The sequence below is a fragment of the Moschus berezovskii genome, chromosome 1, assembly GCF_049115385.1.
Source record: "Moschus berezovskii isolate FMDL1 chromosome 1, NW_MosBer_1.0, whole genome shotgun sequence".
In the NCBI taxonomy this organism is placed as follows: Eukaryota; Metazoa; Chordata; class Mammalia; order Artiodactyla; family Moschidae; genus Moschus; species Moschus berezovskii.
In genome coordinates, this window is record NC_142460.1 from 160,465,717 (window position 1) to 160,487,179 (window position 21,463).

The window sequence follows — 21,463 nt, forward strand, 5'->3', positions numbered from 1 at the left end:
GTTGAAGATGGAAGAATATAAATAGACATTTTCTCATATCTTCTTATGGTAAATCAGGTTTTAGATGTACCTTTTGGGGAACTGTATATGCCACTATAATTCCTTCAGGTAAGTCAGGGATTGGACCTGAAGAATTTTTCAGTTCCTCTTCTGAAATCTCAGATACCAACTCAATACCTGTAAAGTTAAACTTAATCTTAAAACCGCTTTCAAGGAACTTAATGAGCAATCATCATTCAAAACTTGTATAATCTTAATTACAATTAGATTCCCTCCCATAAAAGAATGTTTTTTGCTGCCATTTCAATTTATAAAACAATTCCTACCCCACTCATTGTCTTCATGTATTATCTCTCCTTCTTCTTGAATTACCTCCTGTTTGGGCAGTGCTGCTACCTTCTTCTGTAGAAATCAAACAGTTTCAGTGTTTTTACTCATTCTCAGTTTTCTGAAGCATCATTCAGACTTGATCAGAATCAAGAATTCACACAGACTTTTTCTAAGGTCTACATACAAAGACCTTACAGAATACATAGAGAGACCCAGCAGACATGTATCACTAATCATCAGGGAAATATGAATGAAAACCACAATGAGATAACACTTGTCAGAATGACTACAATCAAAAAGACAACAAATAACAAGTGTTAGCAAGGATGTGGAAAAAAGGCAAAACTTCTGCACTGTTAGCAGGATTGTAAACTGGTGCAATCACTGGAAAACAGTATGGAGGTGTCTCAAAAAATTAAAAACACAACTACCATGTGATCTAGTAATTTCACTTCTGGGTTTTTTTTTTTTTAATGAAAACAAAAACACTCAAAAGATATATAATCCAATGTTCACTGCAGCATTATTTATAACAGCTAAAACATGGAAGTAACCTCAGTGTCTATCAACAGATAACTGGATAAATAGGTGTGGTACATATATGCAATGGAATATGACTCAGCCATAAAAAAATTTGCAACATGGATGGAACTACAAGGCATTATGCTAAATGAAATAAGTCAGACAACCAAAGACAAATACCATATAATCTCACTTAAATAAAGGATCTAAAAACAAAAGGAAAACAGACGCACAGATACAGAGAACAAATAATGTTGCCATAGGAGAGGTGGGGGTGCAAAATAAGTGAAGCGAACAAAAAGGTCTAAACCTATAATTATATAAGTCACAGAAATACAATTTACAGCATAGGGAATATAGTCAAAAATATTTTAATAACTTTGTATAGGAAGAGATGATAACTAGACTTATCACAGTGATCATTTGATAATGTATACAAATGTCAAATCATTACATGGTACACCTGAATCTAGCATTATACTGTATGTCAACCATATTTTAGCTTAAAAAATTAAAATTTAAAAACAGAATTCAGACAGGATTTTGATCTTACAAAAAACAAGAAAGGACTTTGAACAAAATTTTCATTTTTAAAGCATGGTGAATAAATTAGAACTTTAAAAATCCAGAATCCATTTACCTTGTATTCCAAATCTAAATAATTATTTCTTCTTTCTTAAGTTTTTGTCCTATGCAATATGATCTCTCATGCATTGTGAAACATGGACATATACCTTATATTCCTGCTGCTGCTTCCTACAGTTTCTGTCATCACATTGAGGATTTGGCTTCATGGACATAGTAGGGAAAAAATCCTGCATTGCATTGTATCCAAGGTAAAAGCTAACAGTACCAAAATTTAACAGAAACCTGGAAAAACAAAGCAGACTTAAATAAAGAAACAAAACCATAAAAATATTAGAAAAAAACTGATACTTTTAAAAAAATTATTTTGAAGGTAATGATTTTTGTAACAAGAACCCAGAAAACAATTTTATCTTATTTATAGGACCTGGCTTATAGTAGATTTTCCTGAATTAAACAACAGAATGCACTAATATTTTTTGAACCTGTAATAAAGATAAAATGCTGCCAATTAAACTATGGCATGTCAACAACATTAAGAAAGCATATTAATTTCAGAGAAGTTCAAATGTGAAATATCAAAGATATCTTAAAAACATCTTTGAAATATGGTTCTAAATCTCATTTTTAAAAGTTTTTTATATATGACACTGCAAAGTTTGCTATCTTAAATTTGTATTAAATCTCAATAAAATTTTATAGAAGTATTCACTCATGTAATAATCACTACCAGATCAAAATATAGTTGGCCCTCCATACCTATGGGGAGTTGATTCCATAACACCCCCACCCCAGGGTACCAAAATTAAGTCCTGCATAATATTTGCAGATAACCTGTGCACATCCTCCCATATACTTTAAATCATCCTGGTGGCTCAGACAGTAGAGAATCTGCCTGCAATGCAAGACACCGGGGTTCGACTCTGTGGTCAGGAAGATTATCCTAAGTAAGTATCAAATCAAGCAAGTGTGTCTGTGCCTAGGTCTTTACCCTTTGGCCAGATCTACAGATGTAAATCATTTGATTAAAGCTTGATAAATAAATATACCAGTACTACTGTAGCATTTAACAAGAGCTATTCCAAATGGAGAAAGTAACATAATTATGTGCATGCTGATGTGTGTAAATTAATATATATTTAAACTAAATATATTAGATTTATTTATTTATAAATTAAGGGCTACCCTGGTGGTTCACTCAGTAAAGAATTTACCTGCAATGCAGGAGACTGCCTGCAGTGCAGGAGACCCAGATTCAATCCCTAGGTTGGGAAGATCCCCTGGAGAAGAAAATGGCAACCTGCTTCAGTATTCTTGCCTGAGAAATCCCATGGAGAGAGGAGCCTGGTGGGCTACAGTCCATTGGTTGCAAGAGTTGGACACGACTTATATATATAAATTAAATTAAATTTAAAATATATAAATTAAACCACTACCATATATAAATTAAAAGTATACATATATTACACATGTATAAAATTTTAAAATATCTGTAAAATTAAATTTAAAAAATTAAATACTTAGCTGGTAACTCCAATTTTGAAATGCTTGTCAAAAGTAAACAGAAAAATTATTCTTCACTCACTTTAACACATTTTGTACCAAGATCCCAGCAACCACTCCCATAGTAGTAGGAAGACTGGCTGCACAAACACCTTCTCGTTTCAGAGTCTTCTCATCAATATTTGCAGCAACTACAAGTGGTGGAGCACACTACATGAAAAAGAATTTTAAAACGTGTGTTTCAAAAGAAAGGGAAAGAAATATTCAATGTTCCAAATAGTATTCCACCACATTCAAAGTTTGGTTTTCCTTTGAACTATAAATATTTTCCCCTAGGAACTCTAACACTTAACAATGAAAAATAATAACTCAAAATGAATCATGCGTACCGCAAAACAAGCAGACTCTCCAGGAATTATGAGCTGTATATGCCCTGAAACTGCATTTTCACTGACCCCAGACTCCATCCATGTTTGTCCAAGCTCATTACAAGCCTTAATAGAAAAGAGTGAAAAATAAGAACATTAAAAAAAAAAAGTAATTTACCATAAGTTTTTCTCATGAAAAACTGGAGTTTAACTGAATTACAAAGAGTTTTTAAAAATAAATTTTAAGAAACAAGAAAACTGTAAATAATGAAATTCCTTAGCAATTGACACTCTCCTTGGAAAAGTAACCAATAGCATTCAGGTAAGCAGTCAATAAATACCTAACTAACCTGAACCAAAGCGTACTGGATTTCTTATTAATGTAAAACTTCACTTTTCTAAAATAATTTCAGCAACAAGAAACTGCAAAATGTTATTTGCAAAGTTGAAAATACAATAATTCAAAAGAAGAATTCAGTTTTATTTTTGAGAAATCATGTGTGTAAGCTATTTATACATATTTATACATTTACTTATAGGTAACAAAAGTTAAAACCAATGCTGACCAAGAATAAGGCAGTATTATAAGATACTCATTTATTTAAAAAATTGTACATCAGAATTATCTGCTGTTTAATAGTTTCCTCTACTGGCCTAAGACAGAGTAGGATACTGAAACATATACCTTACCAGCAAGGCTAGACAGGTCCCCTTAAAATAAATTTCAAAAATAGGATGAGATCACATCAAGAATATCAAAGGGCTTACATACAGAACTACTTTCAGAATGTGGAATATATACTGATAGAATACACAGGAAAATAGTAGGAGGTTAACAGGCAGGCAGGCCAGGGGTCTCCAAACAGAGGAGGTAGGCTGCAAGTGTCAGACATTTTTAATCTCTCTCTTATGAGGGAGGAGGAAACAAACTAGTGATATATTTTTTCCCTTCTCTATACAAATTTAAAAAGAGGTTTCTCTTAAAATACTGTCCATAATGACACCTAGTTCCACCTGAACTTAACTATTCTCAAACCTTGAGCTAAACAATGCATTTTTCTTATGGAAATGTTTGACTTAAGCTATGTTGATGTACTATGCATTTACCCCAGACTGTCTTCAAGTCGGTTTGCCTAAAGGCTCAGAACTGACTTGACAAACCAGTTCGTTATACATTGTTCTCTTAATGAAACTATATATTTGTATGGGAATCTTCAAGATTCATGTCAATCGTTGCATGGCCTGGGATGACTCACCTGGTGCCAAGATTATCTCAAAATGCATCTTGTGGGTGAGGGGCCTGGTGCCATTCTCTGAGTTTTGAGACATTTCCTTTCTTTAATTAGCAGACAGCTAGTAGCTATATAACATCCAGCTAAAGACTAGCAGGGGGGTATTCTTTCTGCCCCCTTCTGATGTCTATGTCAGAAGCTTTCTCTGTCTCCCTTATACTTTAATAAAACTTTATTACACAAAAGCGCTGAGCGATCAAGCCTCGTCTCTGGCCCCGGAATGAATTCTTCTCCTCCGGAGGCCAAGAATCCCGGCCATGACCAAGAATCCTGGCCAAGAGCAAGAATCCTGGCGTCTTTTCCTGGTTCAGCAACAACCTTAAATAGGTAAACCCATGAGTATAACACAAAAGTTACTCACTGTATTTATTGTCATTCGAGCTTCAAAATTATCCACACAGCTAAGAACTAAGTCAACAGGTTTTCCTTCTTCTAATCCACCATTACTAGGCAAAGAAAATAAACTTTATTGGAAAAACTCAGGACACAAAATACAATCTTATTTGTTCAATCAACACATTTAGCAACACACTCAGTAAATTTTGAGCATAACTGTAGCATAGAATTTAATATTAAAGACCCAGGATATATTAAGTATTCATTGTTATAAATATAATATAAATAGTATCACAGTATGACTTATACTGTAAAGATGTACAGGGGTACAAGAAATATAAACTGTGTTCACAAAGATTACCATTTCTCTGTCAGCTTTTACAGACTTTTATTCATGTTTCACCACAAATGTAAGTGTAATAAAATTTAACTGAATACAATTTCAATAGTTTAGGACTGCAGAAAACCACTTTCAGATAGAAATGTAACTTATAACACAGAACTTATAATGGAGGACCCCTTGCTATATCATTATAAAAACAGATATTTTGAGGCTTATTTTTTATCTTGTTGTTACTATTGTTTTATGGACCATATATACTATTTACTGAGCTCCCATATATAAAAATTACACAAAATATTGACTATTTCAAAAAATAAAATATATATCAACCTTCTCATTCAACTGATAGATTTTCTAACACTGAAAGTGAAATGGACATTGTGCAAAATACTCCTAAATAAAATTTTACCTTATTCTATTCATGAAATGTTCAAAGTTTTCTACTGTGGTTATATTGTAGTTGTGTACTTCAAAAAGAACATCAGGATTAATGTTCCTAAAGGGGAAAAGAGAATGATTATAAAAACTACAAGTAGAACAGTAAAAGGAAGCAAGAAAAAGCACTAAAAAGAGCTAAAGATCATTTAAAAGATATTAGAGATATGGAATTCAAGCAATTCAAAGAAAATCCAAAGTCTTCTTCTACCTTTCATCCGACTGCAAGGACCAAGTTCAAAACATGTAGTGTCAGAAGGATTACAAAACTATTCCCAGAGTTCAGTCGCTGAGTCGTGTCCAACTCTTTGTGACCCCATGAACCACAGCACGCCAGGCCTCCCTGTCCATCACCAACTCCTGGAGTCCACCCAAACCCATATCCACTGAGTCAGTGATGCCATCCAACCATCTCATCCTCTGTTGTCCCCTTCTCCTCCTGACCTCAATCTTTCCCAGCATCGGGGTCTTTTCCAATGAATTAGCTCTTCTCATCAGGTGGCCAAAGTACTGGAGTTTCAGCTTCAACATCAGCCCTTCCAGTGAACACCCAGGACTGATCTCCTTCAGGATGGATTGGTTGGATCTCCTTGCAGTCCAAGGGATGCTCAAGAGTCTTCTCCAACACCACAGTTCAAAAGCATCAATTCTTCGGCGCTCAGCTTTCTTTATAGTCCAACTGTCACGTCCACACATGACCAGTGAAAATACCATAGCCTTGATTAGACTGACCTTGGTTGGCAAAGTAATGTCTCCGCATTTTAATATGCTGTCTAGGTTGGTCATAACCTTCCTTCCAAGGAGTTCAGTTCAGTCGCTCAGTCGTGTCCAACTCTCCGCGACAGCATGAATCACAGCACGCCAGGCCTCCCTGTCCATCACCAACTCTCGGAGTTCACTCAAACTCATGTCCACAGAGTCGGTGATGCCATTCAGCCATCTCATTCTCTGTCGTCCCCTTCTCCTCCGGCCCCCAACTTTTCCCAGCATCAGAGTCTTTTCCAGTGAGTCAACTCGTCGCATGAGGTGGCCAAAGTATTGGAGTTTCAGCTTTAGCATCAGTCCTTCCAATGAACACCCAGGATTGATCTCCTTTAGAATGGACTGGTGGGATCTCCTTGCAGTCCAAGGGACTCTCAAGAGTCTTCTCCAGCACCACAGTTCAAAAGTATCAATTCTTCGGCGATCAGCTTTCTTCACAGTCCAACTCTCACATCCATACATGACTACGGGAAAAACCATAGCCTTGACTAGACGGACCTTTGTTGGCAAAGTAATGTCTCTGCTTTTTAATATACTATCAAGGTTGGTCATAACTTTCCTTCCAAGGAGTAAGCGTCTTTTAATTTCATGGCTGCAATCAGCATCTGCAGTGATTTTGGAGCCCAAAAAAATAAAGTCTGACACTGTTTCCACTGTTTTTCTATTTCCCATGAAGTGATGGGACCAGATGCCATGATCTTTGTTTTCTGAATCAAGCCAACCTTTTCACTCTCCTCTTTCACTTTCATCAAGAGGCTTTTGAGTTCCTCTTCACTTTCTGCCATAAGGGTGGTGTCATCTGCATATCTGAGGTTATTGATATTTCTCCCGGCAATCTTGATTCCAGCTTGTGCTTCTACCAGCCCAGTGTTTCTCATGATGTATTCTGCATATAAGTTAAATAAGCAGGGTGACAATATACAGCCTTGACATACTTCTTTTCGTATTTGGAACCAGTCTGTTGTTCCATGTCCAGTTCTAACTGTTGCTTCCTGACCTGCATACAGGTTTCTCAAGAGGCAGGTCAGGTGGTCTGGTATTCCCATCTCTTTAAGAATTTTCCACAGTTTATTGTGATCCAGAGATGTGCTGGGAATTAAGCTTTTATCACCTCTGTTAACTACACAGTTCAGTCTAACAAAAGAGCTTCTTTGCTTCTTATTCAATTCAGTGCAAGAATTTTTAGGACCATAAAGAAACATCCAAGAGTAACAGCTGCCAAACTAGGCCCCTTGGGCCAAATCTGACTACCACGTTGCTACATTTTTTTGTAAGGTCTGCAAACTAAGAGTAGTTTTTATATTTTTAAATGGCTTCAAGAAAATAAAAAAATCAAAAGAACAACATTTCATGATGTGAAAATTATAAGAAATTTAAGTTTTAGACTCCATAAATAAAGTTTTATTGGAGCACAGTTTTGCTCATTTACTTTTATATTGCCTATAGTTAATACAACTCTATAGTTGAGCATTTTGACAAAGACCATATGGCCCTTAAGGTCTAAAATATTTACTAGAAGGCAATGGCAAGCCACTCCAGTACTCTTGCCTAGAAAATCCCATGGATGGAGGAGCCTGGTAGGCTGCAGTCCGTGGGGTCGCTAAGGGTCGGACACGACTGAGCGACTTCACTTTCACTTTTCACTTTCCACTTTCACACATTGGAGAAGGAAATGGCAACCCACTCCAGTGTTCTTGCCTGGAGAATCCCAGGGATGGGGGAGCCTGGTGGGCTTCCATCTATGGGGTCACACAGAGTCGGACACGACTGAAGTGACTTAGCAGCAGCAGCAGCAGCTTTATAGAGAAAAACCCATATCTTTATGCATAAGTGAAACCTGCAGTTTTATAGAGGAAAATTCAGTTCCATTTATAAGTTAAGTGACTGAATACATACAGGAAGATTTCACCAATTTCACTGCCTTCAACTGCTATTCCATTTACCTCAAAGTATGTTCTGCTGCTTGAACTTTACTTAATCCTGCTTGATGAGGTTGGAAGAAAAGTCTATTCATATTGGCCAGTTCCACCTTGTCATAGTCAAAGAGTAGCAACTAAAATGAAAACAGTGGTAATCTGATGAAAAGTGTACCAATAAAGAAAATAAAAATAATGAACTAGTCAGCTAGTTAAAATCTGATGGGTTTAACTCTTTAACAGTAATAATATTAACTAACTTTGAAAAACTAAATGTCATACATTAACTCATTTAAGGATCACATGCAGTAAGTATATAGGTACTCTCCTCATTTTAGAAGTAAGACAACTAGGATACCTGCCCAACATGAGATTCAAACTGAGGCATTCTCTGCTGTACTGCCCCTCTAAATGATTAGCTTAAAAATTAATGTTCATTCCATTTCATGGCAATTTTTACAAACTGTGCCAAAATCTTACTTCATTCCAATTATTGGCCAAAAGCCAACAACCCATTAGATAAATGAAAATTTTAAATAAGATTAAAAAAAATGCTGTAACTTAAAACCATGGTATAATACAATGCCTTTCATGAATATGGCACTAAATATACTCATGCCATGGCTCAAACATTATTCCAAACAGAATGATTAACCAGTTAATTTATATTTCCTGCTATATATTTAGGCATGACAGCATTTGTCAAACTTGTTCACCCAATTTTAAAATGACCAAAAGGTCCATTTCCTATCAGTAAGAGCAGGCTGAACTCAAAGATATCCAAAGTCCTTTCTTTTCTTTTGAGTATCTAAAATTAATTTTTTATTGGATGAGACTCAGAGTAGATCAGACATGGCAGGGGAAAAAGAGGATCAATGAACTTGAACGCACAGCAATGCAATCTCTCCAGAGTGAAGAAAAAAAGCAAAAAAAAAAAAAAAAAAAGAATTGTGCCTCTAGACCTATGAAATAATTCAAAGCAATGTAAAAGTGATATACTTTGCTATAGTTGCCAAAGTCACTTCTTTATCTAAAATTCTGTGACTTTGTGATACAATTCTCAGCGTTCCAAATCTAACAATAAAAACAAAAATGGGACGTTCTTCTTCTCAATACAAAAACTAAAGAAAGTTAACCCAGCCCTTAGTATCTTGCTAGAAAAGACATCACTTATATTCTCTACAAATTTCTAACCCTACTTAGTCTCTCCAAAATTTGGTTTATTTAAGCTCATTCAAACAATATTTATTAGGTCAGGCCAAGTATTAAGTTTGAGTTTCAGCCTCACAGCTATATGAGTAATTATAGGAAATCCTAAATTTGAGGACAGAAGGTGTGAGTTGTAACTGTCAATAATTAGCTCTGATTCTGGGTAAGTCACTTTAACTGTTTAGGTCTGTATCCTCATCTGTAAAATAAGGCAGCTGATCTAGATCTGGTTATCCAGGGTACCCCAGGAACTCAGGAAATTTTCAAGGATAAGACGTGGCCTCTGGATCTCCAATCCTCCATTTCCCTACTTAACCACATGAAATAGCTTCCTGTTTCTCTGTTTTATACATTGAAGAGTTCTGAAACTTACCTATGCAGATTCTTAGCTTACAAACTTTAATGCACTTGGAATCACTGTATTTAAAAATACAGATGTGTGGGTCTTATTCCCAGAGGTTCTGATTACCTATTATGGGGTGCAGTCTGGACATAAGAATTTTTTTTGAACATCCCAGGTGATTCTAACTACAGCAATATGATCTGGAGTTTGTGTTAAAATACAGATTCTGATTCAGCCAGTCTTGAGTGGGACCTGGGAATCTTTGTTTCTAACAAGCTCCCAGGTGATGCTGGGACCAGACTGAATAAGCAGTTCTTAAAGCATAGTCCCTGGAATATCATCAGAGCCACCTGGGAACTTGTTAGAAATTCTCAGGTCCATCTGAAACCTACAGAATCAAAACCACTGGGTTAGAGTTCAGCAATCTATTTTTTAATAAGCCTTCCAAGTGACTCCAGTGCACACTCAAACCAAAGACCCACAGATCTTCATGATCTCTACCACCCTTGGTCAATCACCAGGGCATGTCAGCTATAAGCAATTGTTGACAGGCATTTATAAACTTCTTGTAAGATATTAAAATGTTAATAAACATTTTTAGTACTTTGGTATTGTCTTTTCTATACTGATAAATAAGTGCCAATTTTGAAACCACTTTAAGAATCTGGGGCATGGAATGGACCAATATATTAAAGAGCATTGATAAAGCAAGCATTTTCCCACAAAGTTTATCAAAATGATATATAATTGTGGAAAACTTTTATATTCAGCCACTATCTATCTAACATCATGGACTTTAGATTTATAAATATAAGACTGGTACACTGATTTCCGGTATAAAGTCAACTTCTCCTTCCTCCTCACAATCACAATCTAAATCAATTTTAGAAACAAGTATGGAACTTCCTGGTGCTCCAGTGGTTAGGACCTGGTGCTTTCACTGCCATGGCCTCAGAGTTTAATCCACGGCAAGGGAACTAAGATCTCACAAGCCTCACAGGGCATGACCAAGAAAATTTAGGAGAAAAAAAAAAATGCCTGGGTTAAAAAAAATCTGGAGCATTCAGCAGTTCAATTTCAAGAGTAAGAAAGGCACATGCTTTCTAGCTAAGCCCACTTGGGTTAGGTTTTCAGTTACTTGCAACTGAAGACACCCTACCACACTCTCAGATGTCAAAGGTCCCCAACAATTGCCATCACCATCATCAGCATAAACTCTCAGATGAAACTCAAAAAAAAAAATCTGGAGCACTCAGCAGTTCAATTTCAAGAGTAAGAAAGGCACATGTTTTCTAGTTTGTCTTGTATAAAACAAGGTTTTAAAAAAAAATTGGGGGGATGTTTCAGTGTTTCACTACACACTTTTTCAATTTAACAGCCTTCTTGCCTAAGCTTCTTTAATTAAAACACTTAAGTCCAAATTGTTTATACACTATCCCAAACAAAAAAGTTCCTGAACACAATCAGATAGTCCTTATTTAATCAGCAGCAATATTAGTTTCCTCTTGGGCGGGTTTATGTCTTAACTGGGGTAGAAAAAAAAATCTGAATGAATACACCACAAATCAATATGCCATTAGTAAGGAGAAAAAAAAATACTAATTTGTACCTTATTTACTCCACAAGTGAATGGGTTCCGAATACGACAGAAAATGAGAAATGCTTTTACCTTACCAATGCCACATCGTGTCAGCATTTCAGCAGTCACACTGCCAACTCCACCAACACCTACTATTGCTACAGTAAAGGTACGGATTTTCTGTAAAATGCAAAATTATATATGTGTTGGTTAATAATTCTTCACTGAAAATGTCATTGAAAATTATTTTCATTTACTGAAATCATCTTCAAAAATTTGGAACAGTTTATCATACCTCATAGTCGCTCACAATTCCCATTCGTTTCAAAGCCATCAGGCGGCTTAAAAAAAAAAGAAAAAAAAAAAAGTTTTAAAGTTTACAGTCTTTTAATTAATAGTGACATAGGTAAACATACATCATCACAGAAAATAAACTGTAAGAGAAAGAACAGTGAGGGGGAGTGGGGGTGGGAGGAGAAATCTTTCAGTTAATTTTTACCAGATGAAACTAAATCACCTCAGCAATTTTAAAAAGCACGGATGCCCAAACATCCTCCAAGACAGAGCCTGTGCAATAAGATTTTTTTTTTAAAGTTCCTCATACATTCTGATGTGCCTTCAAGATTGAGGCCTACTGACTCAAATGTTAAGTTTCCAGATGAGAATGGGTCAAAGTGAAATTTCAGCATTTTCCCATGCTTGTTAGTTTATGTAAATATTTAATGTTTGATTCAGATTTAACATTAGAATAACCTCATGACTGAAATTCTATTCACTTGTTGCCTCTGCCCACAATGGTAAGTCTTTCAGTAAACACCTTTATTCCAAGGACTCTAATAGGTACTTTAGATATCTAGTTACTGCTAGTCTGTTAGCTTCTTCGGTCACCAAGCCAATCTAACTTTGGATGTGAGGCCTAACAATCTGTGTTTTAATAAGCTCTCCAAGTGATTGTGATGCACACTAAAGTTTGAGAGCCTCTACTGTAGATTACTTCTTCCAGCCCAGCGTTCCTCATGATGTATTCTGCATATAAGTTAAATAAGCAGGGTGACAATATACAGCCTTGACGTACTCCTTTTCCTATTTGGAACCAGTCTGTTGTTCCATGGCCAGTTCTGACTGTTGCTTCCTGACCTGCATACAGGTTTCTCAAGAGGCAGCTCAGGTGGTCTAGTATTCCCATCTCTTTCAGAATGTTCCACAGTTTATTGTGATCCACACAGTCAAAGGCTTTGGCATAGTCAATGAAGCAGAAATAGATGTTTTTCTGGAACTCTCTTGCTTTCTCCATGACCCAGCGGATGTTGGCAATTTGACCTCTGGTGCCTCTGCCTTTCCTAAAACCTGCTTGAACATCTGGGAGTTCACGGTTCACATATAGCTGAAGCCTGGCTTGGAGAATTTTGAGCGTGACTTTACTAGCGTGTGAGATGAGTGCAATTGTGCAGTAGTTTGAGCATTCTTTGGCATTGCCTTTCTTTTTGTTATGGTTGGAAGAACATCTTCCCAAAGCTTTGTAAAGGGTAAATTTTGAGAACCTGTATGTCTGAAATGTTCTTTACCAAACTTCTTAAAAACGTTTTATCCAAAATTCTATTCTTAAAAATATAAAATGACAAACTGAAGGGTATATAATTGTTGAAAGCTATACCTATACACACACAAACACACACACTCTTAGTTGATAGTTTAACTAGATATATAATTTTACATTAGAAACAATTTTCCTTCAAAATTTCTAACATGACTTCTAGTTTCTGAAACTTCAAAATGTGCCTTAGAGTGAAACTATTCTCATCAATTGTGCTGAGTACTTACTGGACTCTTTCCCAGAAATCAGAAACGTATTTAAGTTCTGGAAAATTTCCTTGAAGAATGTGGTGACTTCTTTGGTTGGCTGGTTTTTCATGAACTTTCTGGAGCTCCTATTATTTGGAAGTTGGACCACTTGGACTAGTCCTTTACTTGTAATGTCTTTCCTCTATTTTCCATTTAGTTTTCTGCTATTCACTGGATTTCTTTCAATGCTACTTTCTTTTATTGATTTTTCACTTTTGTTATCACTCTCCATTTGCAAGAATGATTCTTTTTGTCGTACTCTGTCCTATTTCATTTATACATATATCTTTCTGAAGATATTAATGATAATGTTGGGGCTGCATTCCCCTTATATAGTCTATTAATTTTGCTTTCTTCCTTTGACATTAGGAACTTCTCTCATTCTTTCTGCTCATATTTAAAAGTCAGACACTAGTAAAGGCAAGGATGTGGGCACTGCTTATTTGACTTTGGGCTTCACTACAGCATGATCTTGGAGAAGGCAATGGCACCCCACTCCAGTACCGGCTGCAGTCCATGGGGTCGAAAAGAGTCGGACACAACTGAAGCGACTTAGCAGCAGCAGCTGCATAGCGTGATCTGGTTGGGCTGTTTAGTTGAGAAACCCACAATGTCAATGTCTTTCAGTCTTTCTTCTTGGCACTCTCAGATTCCCCAGAGAAGAATCTTTCAATTTCCAGCCTGAAAAGTCTTTAAGATCAGTTTTAGGGTGTTAAATGGAGAAACAAGGCTGGGAGTCCTAGCATTCACTAATGTAAACATTTAGTTACTTCCCTCCCTTCAAGCATGAAGACTTGCTTTAATTATTAATAGAAATACTCTATTTTACTCTCAAATGAGTAAATCTCTAGTAGTCTCTCCTGACACAGAAGAGGCATTTCCCTCGCTACTCAAAGTGAAACAATGAACTTGGGTTGCTTCAACAGATTTTCAGCCATCTCGTTTAGTCCTACCTTAGGCCCTTCTTGAAAGACCTATGCCTGTTCTTGAGCTTTGAGAGAATTCTATTGTATGACCTGGGTTGCAGGCTTTAGAGTGAATTTCTTGGGTCCTTTAAATCAGGATTATCTATCAGTCATCTGTCCCTTTCTAGTTCCTAAAACTGTTTTACTATAATCATTTAAGTACAGAGACTCACCCATCCCCCAATTATTAACAGAAACTCTATTTTTCCCCCCAGTGGCAATTTATTCCTTTTTAAAAATTATTCCTTTACTTTCATTTCATTGAGACTGGGTAGACAGTGATATATGTCTGTGATCAATCTGCCTCTTTACCTTGACGCTGTCTTTAATCTTTATAAATAGCGCTGAGAAGAATGCATTGCTGGAGAAGGAAATGGCAACCCACTCAAGAATTCTTGCTGGGAAAGTCCATGGAACATGGCAGGCAGTCCCATGGGTCACAAAAGAGTTGGACAGGACTTAGCAACTAAATAACAACAACATCCAATTGGTCCAGCAACACTTGTTGCAAAAACAATCCTCTCCAAAACTTGCTTTGGTAACTTAGTTAAAAATCAACTGACCGTATTTGGGTCTTTTACCAGACTTTCTATCCTAGTAAATAGAAATATTTGTCTAGCTTTATACTTATATTATAGTCTCATTCTCTGCAACTTCAAAATGAAATTTTAAAATAAAGTTTCTTTTCCTTAAAAGAAAAAAAAAAAAAAAAGAATGCATCACAACCTCCTTTTATAAATGGGGGAAGGGAGGGGAGATTCAGGTTAATTAACTTGCCCAAGATCAGTTAAATGGCAAACAATTATTCAGAGCCGGGTTTTGGAGCTAGTATTTAAAACCAGGTTTTCTAATTTTAAAGACTCTGTTCACTTTTTCATTTAGTTAACATGCTTCTAATTATATTCCTTACCATGCAATTTTACAGTTACTTGTGTTGATCATTATTCTACAATCATTAAATCTCCCAAATTAAAGCAAAAGGTCTTTGAGGATCAGGAAATTTGTATTTCAAAATGTCACTCAATGCAATTAAAATAACACAGAACACCTGCAAATCCCTCTATATTTTTCTGATAATCATGTGCTGTGCTTTACCATAATTCTTACCACTTATACTGTAATCCCAAGTTTACCTTTGTATCTCACGCTTATCTGGTAACCTCTGGAGGGAAATGACCATGTCTTTGTATTCCCAGTGTCTGTGCAAATAATAAATGGTAAATAACATTATTCAGGAGGTCTGAAAATGAAAAGGTGTTCACTAAATATGTGCTGAATGTACAATTCGAAAAATAAGGCTGACCGTATCAAATTTCCATGTACTAGTACAGAGCTTTGGGTGTCAACTGCCATCTCCAAAGTAGCAGTTTTAATAAAGAAAAAATGGTACAAATAAGATATAAAATACTAAATGTTTAAATTTGAGTAGTGAAAGATTTGTGGTTATTATAATGTCAAGGAATTGTCTCACACTAAAATGATGTCTGAAAGATGATTCTAAATATATGATTCACATTCTTTTGCTTTCCTCAGAGGGAGCATTTCAAAATTTTCATTTTTAAAATTGAAAAATGTTTAAGCATGCCAAATGGAATGAAAGTGACTAACGCTCAGTCATGTCTGACTCTCGTGGACTGTACTCCACCAGGTCTTCTGTCCATGGAATTCTGTAAGCAAGAATACTGGAGTGGGTAGCCATTCCCTTTTCCAGGGGATCTTCCCCCCAACACAGGGATCAAACCTGGGTCTCCTGCATTGCAGGCAGATTCTTTACCGTCTGAGCCAGGAGAGAAGCCAAATGGAATATTTTCTACTTATTCTGATTAATGAGATGTTAAACCTTTCACATGTGTCAAGTAAAATACATGCACTATCGTCAATTATATCTCAAAACTGAAAAAAAAACTTTTTAATGTAGTAAGATAAATGAGAGAAAAGCAAGAATCTGGCATGATTTAATTTAATTTGGTTAAAATAAACTCTTCTGTAATTATACAACAATTATAATTTTGGTCAGGTTTTCTATGACAAATAATATTGTAATTAACAGCTTTGTGCCTAAATACTGGGTCTGCATTTTATGTTGCAATATATATGAAGTGAAGTTGCTCAGTCGTGTCCGACTCTTTGTGACCCCATGGGCCGTAGCCTACAGGCTCCTCCATCCATGGCATTTTCCAGGCATGAATACTGTACTGGAGTGGGTTGCCATTTCCTTCTCCAGGAGATCTTCCCAACCCAGGGACTGAACCCGGGTCTCCCACATTGTAGGCAGTTGCTTTATCTGAGCCACCAGGGAAGTTTTATATATATATATATATATATATATATATATATACATCCTAAGACTTTTACTGAGGCTTTATGTCATAAACAAAACCTTTCTTTAAAATCCAAATTTCTGCTCTTTGAAGGGAAAGAGCACCAATAGTACCTTTCCTGTTTCACCTACTCTAAAACTGTCCAGTTTTTAGTCACACTACTTAATGGCTTATTTATTTTTACTGGGGAGACAGCTCCATGGGAACTTTGGAGCAAAACAAACCTAATGGCACTCCAAGCCTTTTTACCTACTGTTAGCTCTATGGCCTGAGGCAGTCATAGCACCCCTCTTAAGCCTAATTTATCTCGCCTATAAAATGGGGGTAAAATGACAGTAGCAATCTCCTAGGGTTGCGGTGAAGAGGAAAAGTGACAATGCATGCAAAGTGTTTAGCGGGTGGTGAAAAGTTCAGTAACTGTTACTACAATGCCTAGCATCAAAAACTCTAAGAACTTTACATATACTTGTATTTTCAATCTTCACAACTCCACAGAAAGAGATACTGCAACAAGAAAGTGAAGGTACAGAACTCTCACCCGGTTGCTGCTGCTGCTGCTTCTAAGCCGCTTCAGTCGTGTCCGACTCTGTGCGACCCCATAGACGGCAGCCCACCAGGCTCCCCCGTCCCTGGGATTCTCCAGGCAAGAACCCTGGAGTGGGTTGCCATTTCCTTCTCCAATGTGTGAAAGTGAAAAGTGAAAGTGAAGTCGCTCAGTCGTGTCCGACTAGTAGCGACCCCATGGACTGTAGCCCACCAGGCTCCTCCGTCCATGGGATTTTCTAGGCAAGAGTACTGGAGTGGCTTGCCATTGCCTTCTTACCCGGTTACTCAGTTGCTAAGATCTGACTCCAGTCTAGGCCTAGGGTCCTTACTGTCAACCACTACCCAACATTCAACCACTACCCTATATTCAAGTTGCTGAATTAAGAAAATCTTGGGAAATGAAGAAAGGAGAGGTGCGGACAGGACTAGTGAAGTCCAAAGGTTTTAGAGCTAATCTGTTTCCACCACGCCAATTTAAGAAACACAGAAGACTTTATGAAGCTCCCAAGTTTAGCTTAGCAGGTTTTACATTTGGTGTCCTAGTCTTAAAGTTTCTACTATCAGTTTCATGCTGAGCGAGGAAGACTAAAAGAGGCAGGGGCGGCAGGAAACTGGATCCGTGTCCTCAGCAAGCACAGGGGCAGCACCATATGGCTGATTCAGTTGAGTTTTTTTAAAAGGAGAAAGAACACCTTTTGACCACCTTGCTCGTTTGGAAATAAGAGCCTAGAAGAAGAAAAGGGAGGTGTGAGCTGTCAGCTGGACAGCGGCGGGAAGCGCCTCACTTCTGACCACCTGGAGACCGTGACCTCGCCCCTCTTCCGGCCCCGACCCGTCACGCAGGTCACCTGTAGGGGTTGGAATCCACCACCTCGGAGCTCATCTTTTCAATGCGGGCCCGACCGCCTCCTCCGTCGCCGCCCCCCAGGGCGCGGCGACTTCTCTCCTGGGCCAGTTCTCGCTCTAGCTCTTCGACCCGCTGCTGCAGCCGTTCCACAGACTCGGCCATGGCTGGGACCCCGGCCGCCAGCGCTCCCAGCCCCGGCCGTCGCCGTCGTCGCCGCCCCACGCTGCCGGCCTGCTAGGACCGAGAGGGTTATGTGGCGAGTCACCTTGCTGCGGCTTTCCCAGCCCACAAACCTGGGGAAGCGCTCCCGGCGAGTCCCGGACCGACACGTCTCGGCCGCTCCTGAGGGCCTCCCTGAGGGCCACTTCCGGTGCGTTGCAGTCAACGCTCCGCCTCAGGAAAAAAAAATAAAATCCCCCTACTTCCCCTCTTCGCCCGGGCCTAAGAGTCCAGGGAGTCCCAGGGCCCGGGTCATAAGTGTCCAGAACCAGCGGCCTGCATGATGTTGCCTTTCCAACCTGGCGGGCAGGAAAAACTCCAGAATCTTTTATTCCTAGGCTCGAGGTCTTGACGGGCCCTTTTCTGCGCCGGACCCGATAGGTCTTCCGCCTGCCAGTGCTTTCAATTTGGAGACGGACCAGGCCTCGGCGTTCTAATATGCTCTTGTGACTAACGTGACTTTGCTTTCTTTAGAATTGAGGTCTCCAACTCTGAGGCTGACTGAAAACTTTAAATTCGAACACACAAGGCCCTTCTAGCATCTCCCGAGTAGAGCCCCAGTCCAGGAGACAGCGGCTAGCGGCACCTGGCGATGTGTGATTGGAGCCGCGGGCCCGCCTCCACCCCGACGTCACGGCCTCGCCCCTGTCTGTGGAACGCGGTTCTCCTAGACTGACCGAATCCCAGGAGTGTAGTGGGTTCTGTGACTCTGTGGTCCGAAGCGGCAGCGTAGATCATGAAAACCGCTGCCTCCCGCGAGCCCGACACTATCGAAGTGCTGCCGCAGCACAAGTTCGACTGCAGGTTTCTGGACGCCTACCTACACCAGCACTTGCCCGGCTTTGGGACCGAGCCCGAGGCCAAGCTGACGGTTGCCCAATACAGGTATCTACCCCAGCCTTCTCCAGCAGAAACAAACCTGTACCTTGTGCTTTTCTTCCTCTGGCCCTGGGTGGTTTTCCGGTTTCCTCCACCTTGCTTCTTTCTCCGCAGTGACATACTCTGCGGGCGGGAGCTGCTGTCACTGGCTCCCGCATTACATTCTGAGTATTTCCAATTCCAGGGCGGTAATGGAAGCACTATAACGTTCAAGATTCCAGCTATGAGAAGGAATCTTTGTGAACAGCTATATACTTTGAGAATTCACAGAGGCAGTTAAGGTTGGAAGCTCTGTGAGATGTATAGAGGCCGTTCGCTCAACCTTTGTTTTATAACCGTTTTTTCCCAGAGAAGCGGATGTAATTCCATTCACTTTGGCCATATTCTTAGAGGCTGAGTTAATGGTACCAGTTGGGGATCCTAATTTTTATCCTAGATATTCCATTTAGCAAATCATAGCACCACTTTGGGTTTTAGTTCTTTTTGAAATAGGGGAATGGAACTAGATGGCGGTCCTGAGAGTACTGTCTGTTCTCCACAGTGAATCTGCCTCTAGTCTGATGTTGTTGTATAATAGAAGGTAATTTACAAATAGATTTTGCTCTAAAAATAGCATCTTGATAAGCACAGAACTATAGAAGCAATCCTGGCTTCCAGAAGAATTAGGTGTGCCACTTACTGACTGGAAATTTAAGTACTGTGGTACATGAACTCTTTGATAACTAGTTTCATAACCTGTAATAAATACTTGCCTGCTCTGTATAATCCTGATAAATGAAGTAATATAGATGAAAGGGCTTAATGTTGTAACAGCACTGTTTACCAGTGGCCTTATCACAGGGGTTTATATTCCTTGGCAACTGATTTCAGAGAAATTAAAAATAGTGAAAATGTGATAGATCAGAGAGGGTTTGATGGTGTAAAATTAAAAAGCACCATGTGGAATTCCCTGGCTGTCCAGTGGTTAAGACTCAGTGCTTTCACTGCTGGAGGCCAGGCAGTGGCCAAATTAAACAGCAATTAAAAAATAAAAGGCACTGTCACATAGATATTATAGGATGAAGCAGCAGGTGTAATAAAAAATGGCAGAGGTTTCTAGCTTGAAGCCTTGTGTTGTAAACAAACTAATAGATCAAAGTTCAAATTGGCTATGGCAATCTGGACAAGTTATTTAACTCTTGAGCATTGAATCCTCCTTTGGCAAAGTGGAGATAATATTTAACTTCTAGGGTTGTTTGAGAATTCTCTGACAGTTAACTCTGAATTAAGTTGAATGTTAAATCAGAATTGTGCTTGATAAATGGAAAAACTAGTATAGAACTAGTTAGATAGATAGTGTAGAACCATTCCCACAGAGAATACATATTTATTTCCAGGACACATTGAAAAGTTTATAAAAATTGAAGACATGTTAGGCCACAAAAGAAATTTCAAAAATTCAAAAATGTCATTCTTAAAAAAAAAATTCAGAATATAAATGCCAAAAGTATAGAAATCAACAGAGGATAGCTAATGAATGCTGATATACAGGTTAAAGAGCCAATAATCTACAGAAAATAATGGAGCTTATCAAAGTTCAGTATGCAAAAGTCAGTTAAATTTCTCAACTTTAGCAACAAAAATGTAAAGATATAAATTTCAGAAAGATGAAATTAATAAGAGCATCAGAAATAAAATTTTCTCAAACATTAATAAAGTATTTGCAAGACCTTTGTAGAGGAAATTACAAAACTATTAGAACCGTAGAACTAAATACAATGAAAGATGCCATGTTCATGAATAAGAGAATTCAAAATTGTATGTTTCTCTTTTTTTTTTCCAATTGATGTATAGATTCAGTGCAATGACACAGTCTTAATTTTTCCCCTAATTTGAAAAATTACTCCTAAATTTTATGTGCAAGAGCGAAGGGCTAAAAATAAAGGGAAACACTCATGAGGAAGAACAAAGTGGGAAATGTGAATTAAGATGGCTTATTTTTTCACAGAGATAGACAAATCAATAAAACAGAAGAGAGAATCCACAAAAAGACCCACACAAGTATAGAACTTTGATATATGACAGTGCTGGTACTAAGAATCAGTCTTTGGAGAGTTGGAGGGAGAAGAGATTTTTCAGTAAATTATACAGGGATAATTATTATGTATATGAAAAAATATTGAAATTAGACCCTTTCCTTACTCTACCTCACACAGTTCCAGGTCAATTACAGAAGAATGGTAAAGTCAAAACTATAAACAGTTGGGGACTTCCCTGGTGGTCCAGTGGTTAAGAATCCATGTTACAGTGCAAGGGACACTGGTTCAATCCCTGGGGCAGGA

General features: G+C 38.1%; 2 protein-coding genes across 3 annotated transcripts in view; one reads left to right on the forward strand and one right to left on the reverse strand.

The window, feature by feature from the left end:
- The window catches only part of UBA5 (ubiquitin like modifier activating enzyme 5), a 30,726-nt gene extending 12,204 nt beyond the window's left edge, over positions 1-18,522 (reverse strand). Inside the window, exons 1-11 of one of the 2 annotated variants that reach the window (XM_055413650.2) lie at positions 18,338-18,522; positions 11,819-11,864; positions 11,614-11,703; positions 8,420-8,529; positions 5,689-5,775; positions 4,962-5,046; positions 3,330-3,434; positions 3,023-3,150; positions 1,587-1,722; positions 327-402; positions 71-177 (exon numbers count right to left, since the gene is read on the reverse strand). In XM_055413650.2, coding sequence (XP_055269625.1) covers positions 71-177; positions 327-402; positions 1,587-1,722; positions 3,023-3,150; positions 3,330-3,434; positions 4,962-5,046; positions 5,689-5,775; positions 8,420-8,529; positions 11,614-11,703; positions 11,819-11,857 — 963 coding nt within the window. In that variant the 5' untranslated portion in view covers positions 11,858-11,864; positions 18,338-18,522. Of the gene's footprint in view, positions 1-70; positions 178-326; positions 403-1,586; positions 1,723-3,022; positions 3,151-3,329; positions 3,435-4,961; positions 5,047-5,688; positions 5,776-8,419; positions 8,530-11,613; positions 11,704-11,818; positions 11,865-18,045 lie in introns of both variants that reach the window. The other variant, XM_055413640.2, reaches the window with a different exon arrangement.
- A 150-nt stretch (positions 18,523-18,672) lies between these two features.
- The window catches only part of ACAD11 (acyl-CoA dehydrogenase family member 11), a 123,257-nt gene continuing 120,466 nt past the window's right edge, over positions 18,673-21,463 (forward strand). The window contains exon 1 of the mRNA XM_055413627.2: positions 18,673-19,148. Within this exon, the coding sequence (XP_055269602.1) occupies positions 19,000-19,148 (149 nt within the window). The 5' untranslated portion in view covers positions 18,673-18,999. The remainder of the gene's footprint in view (positions 19,149-21,463) is intronic.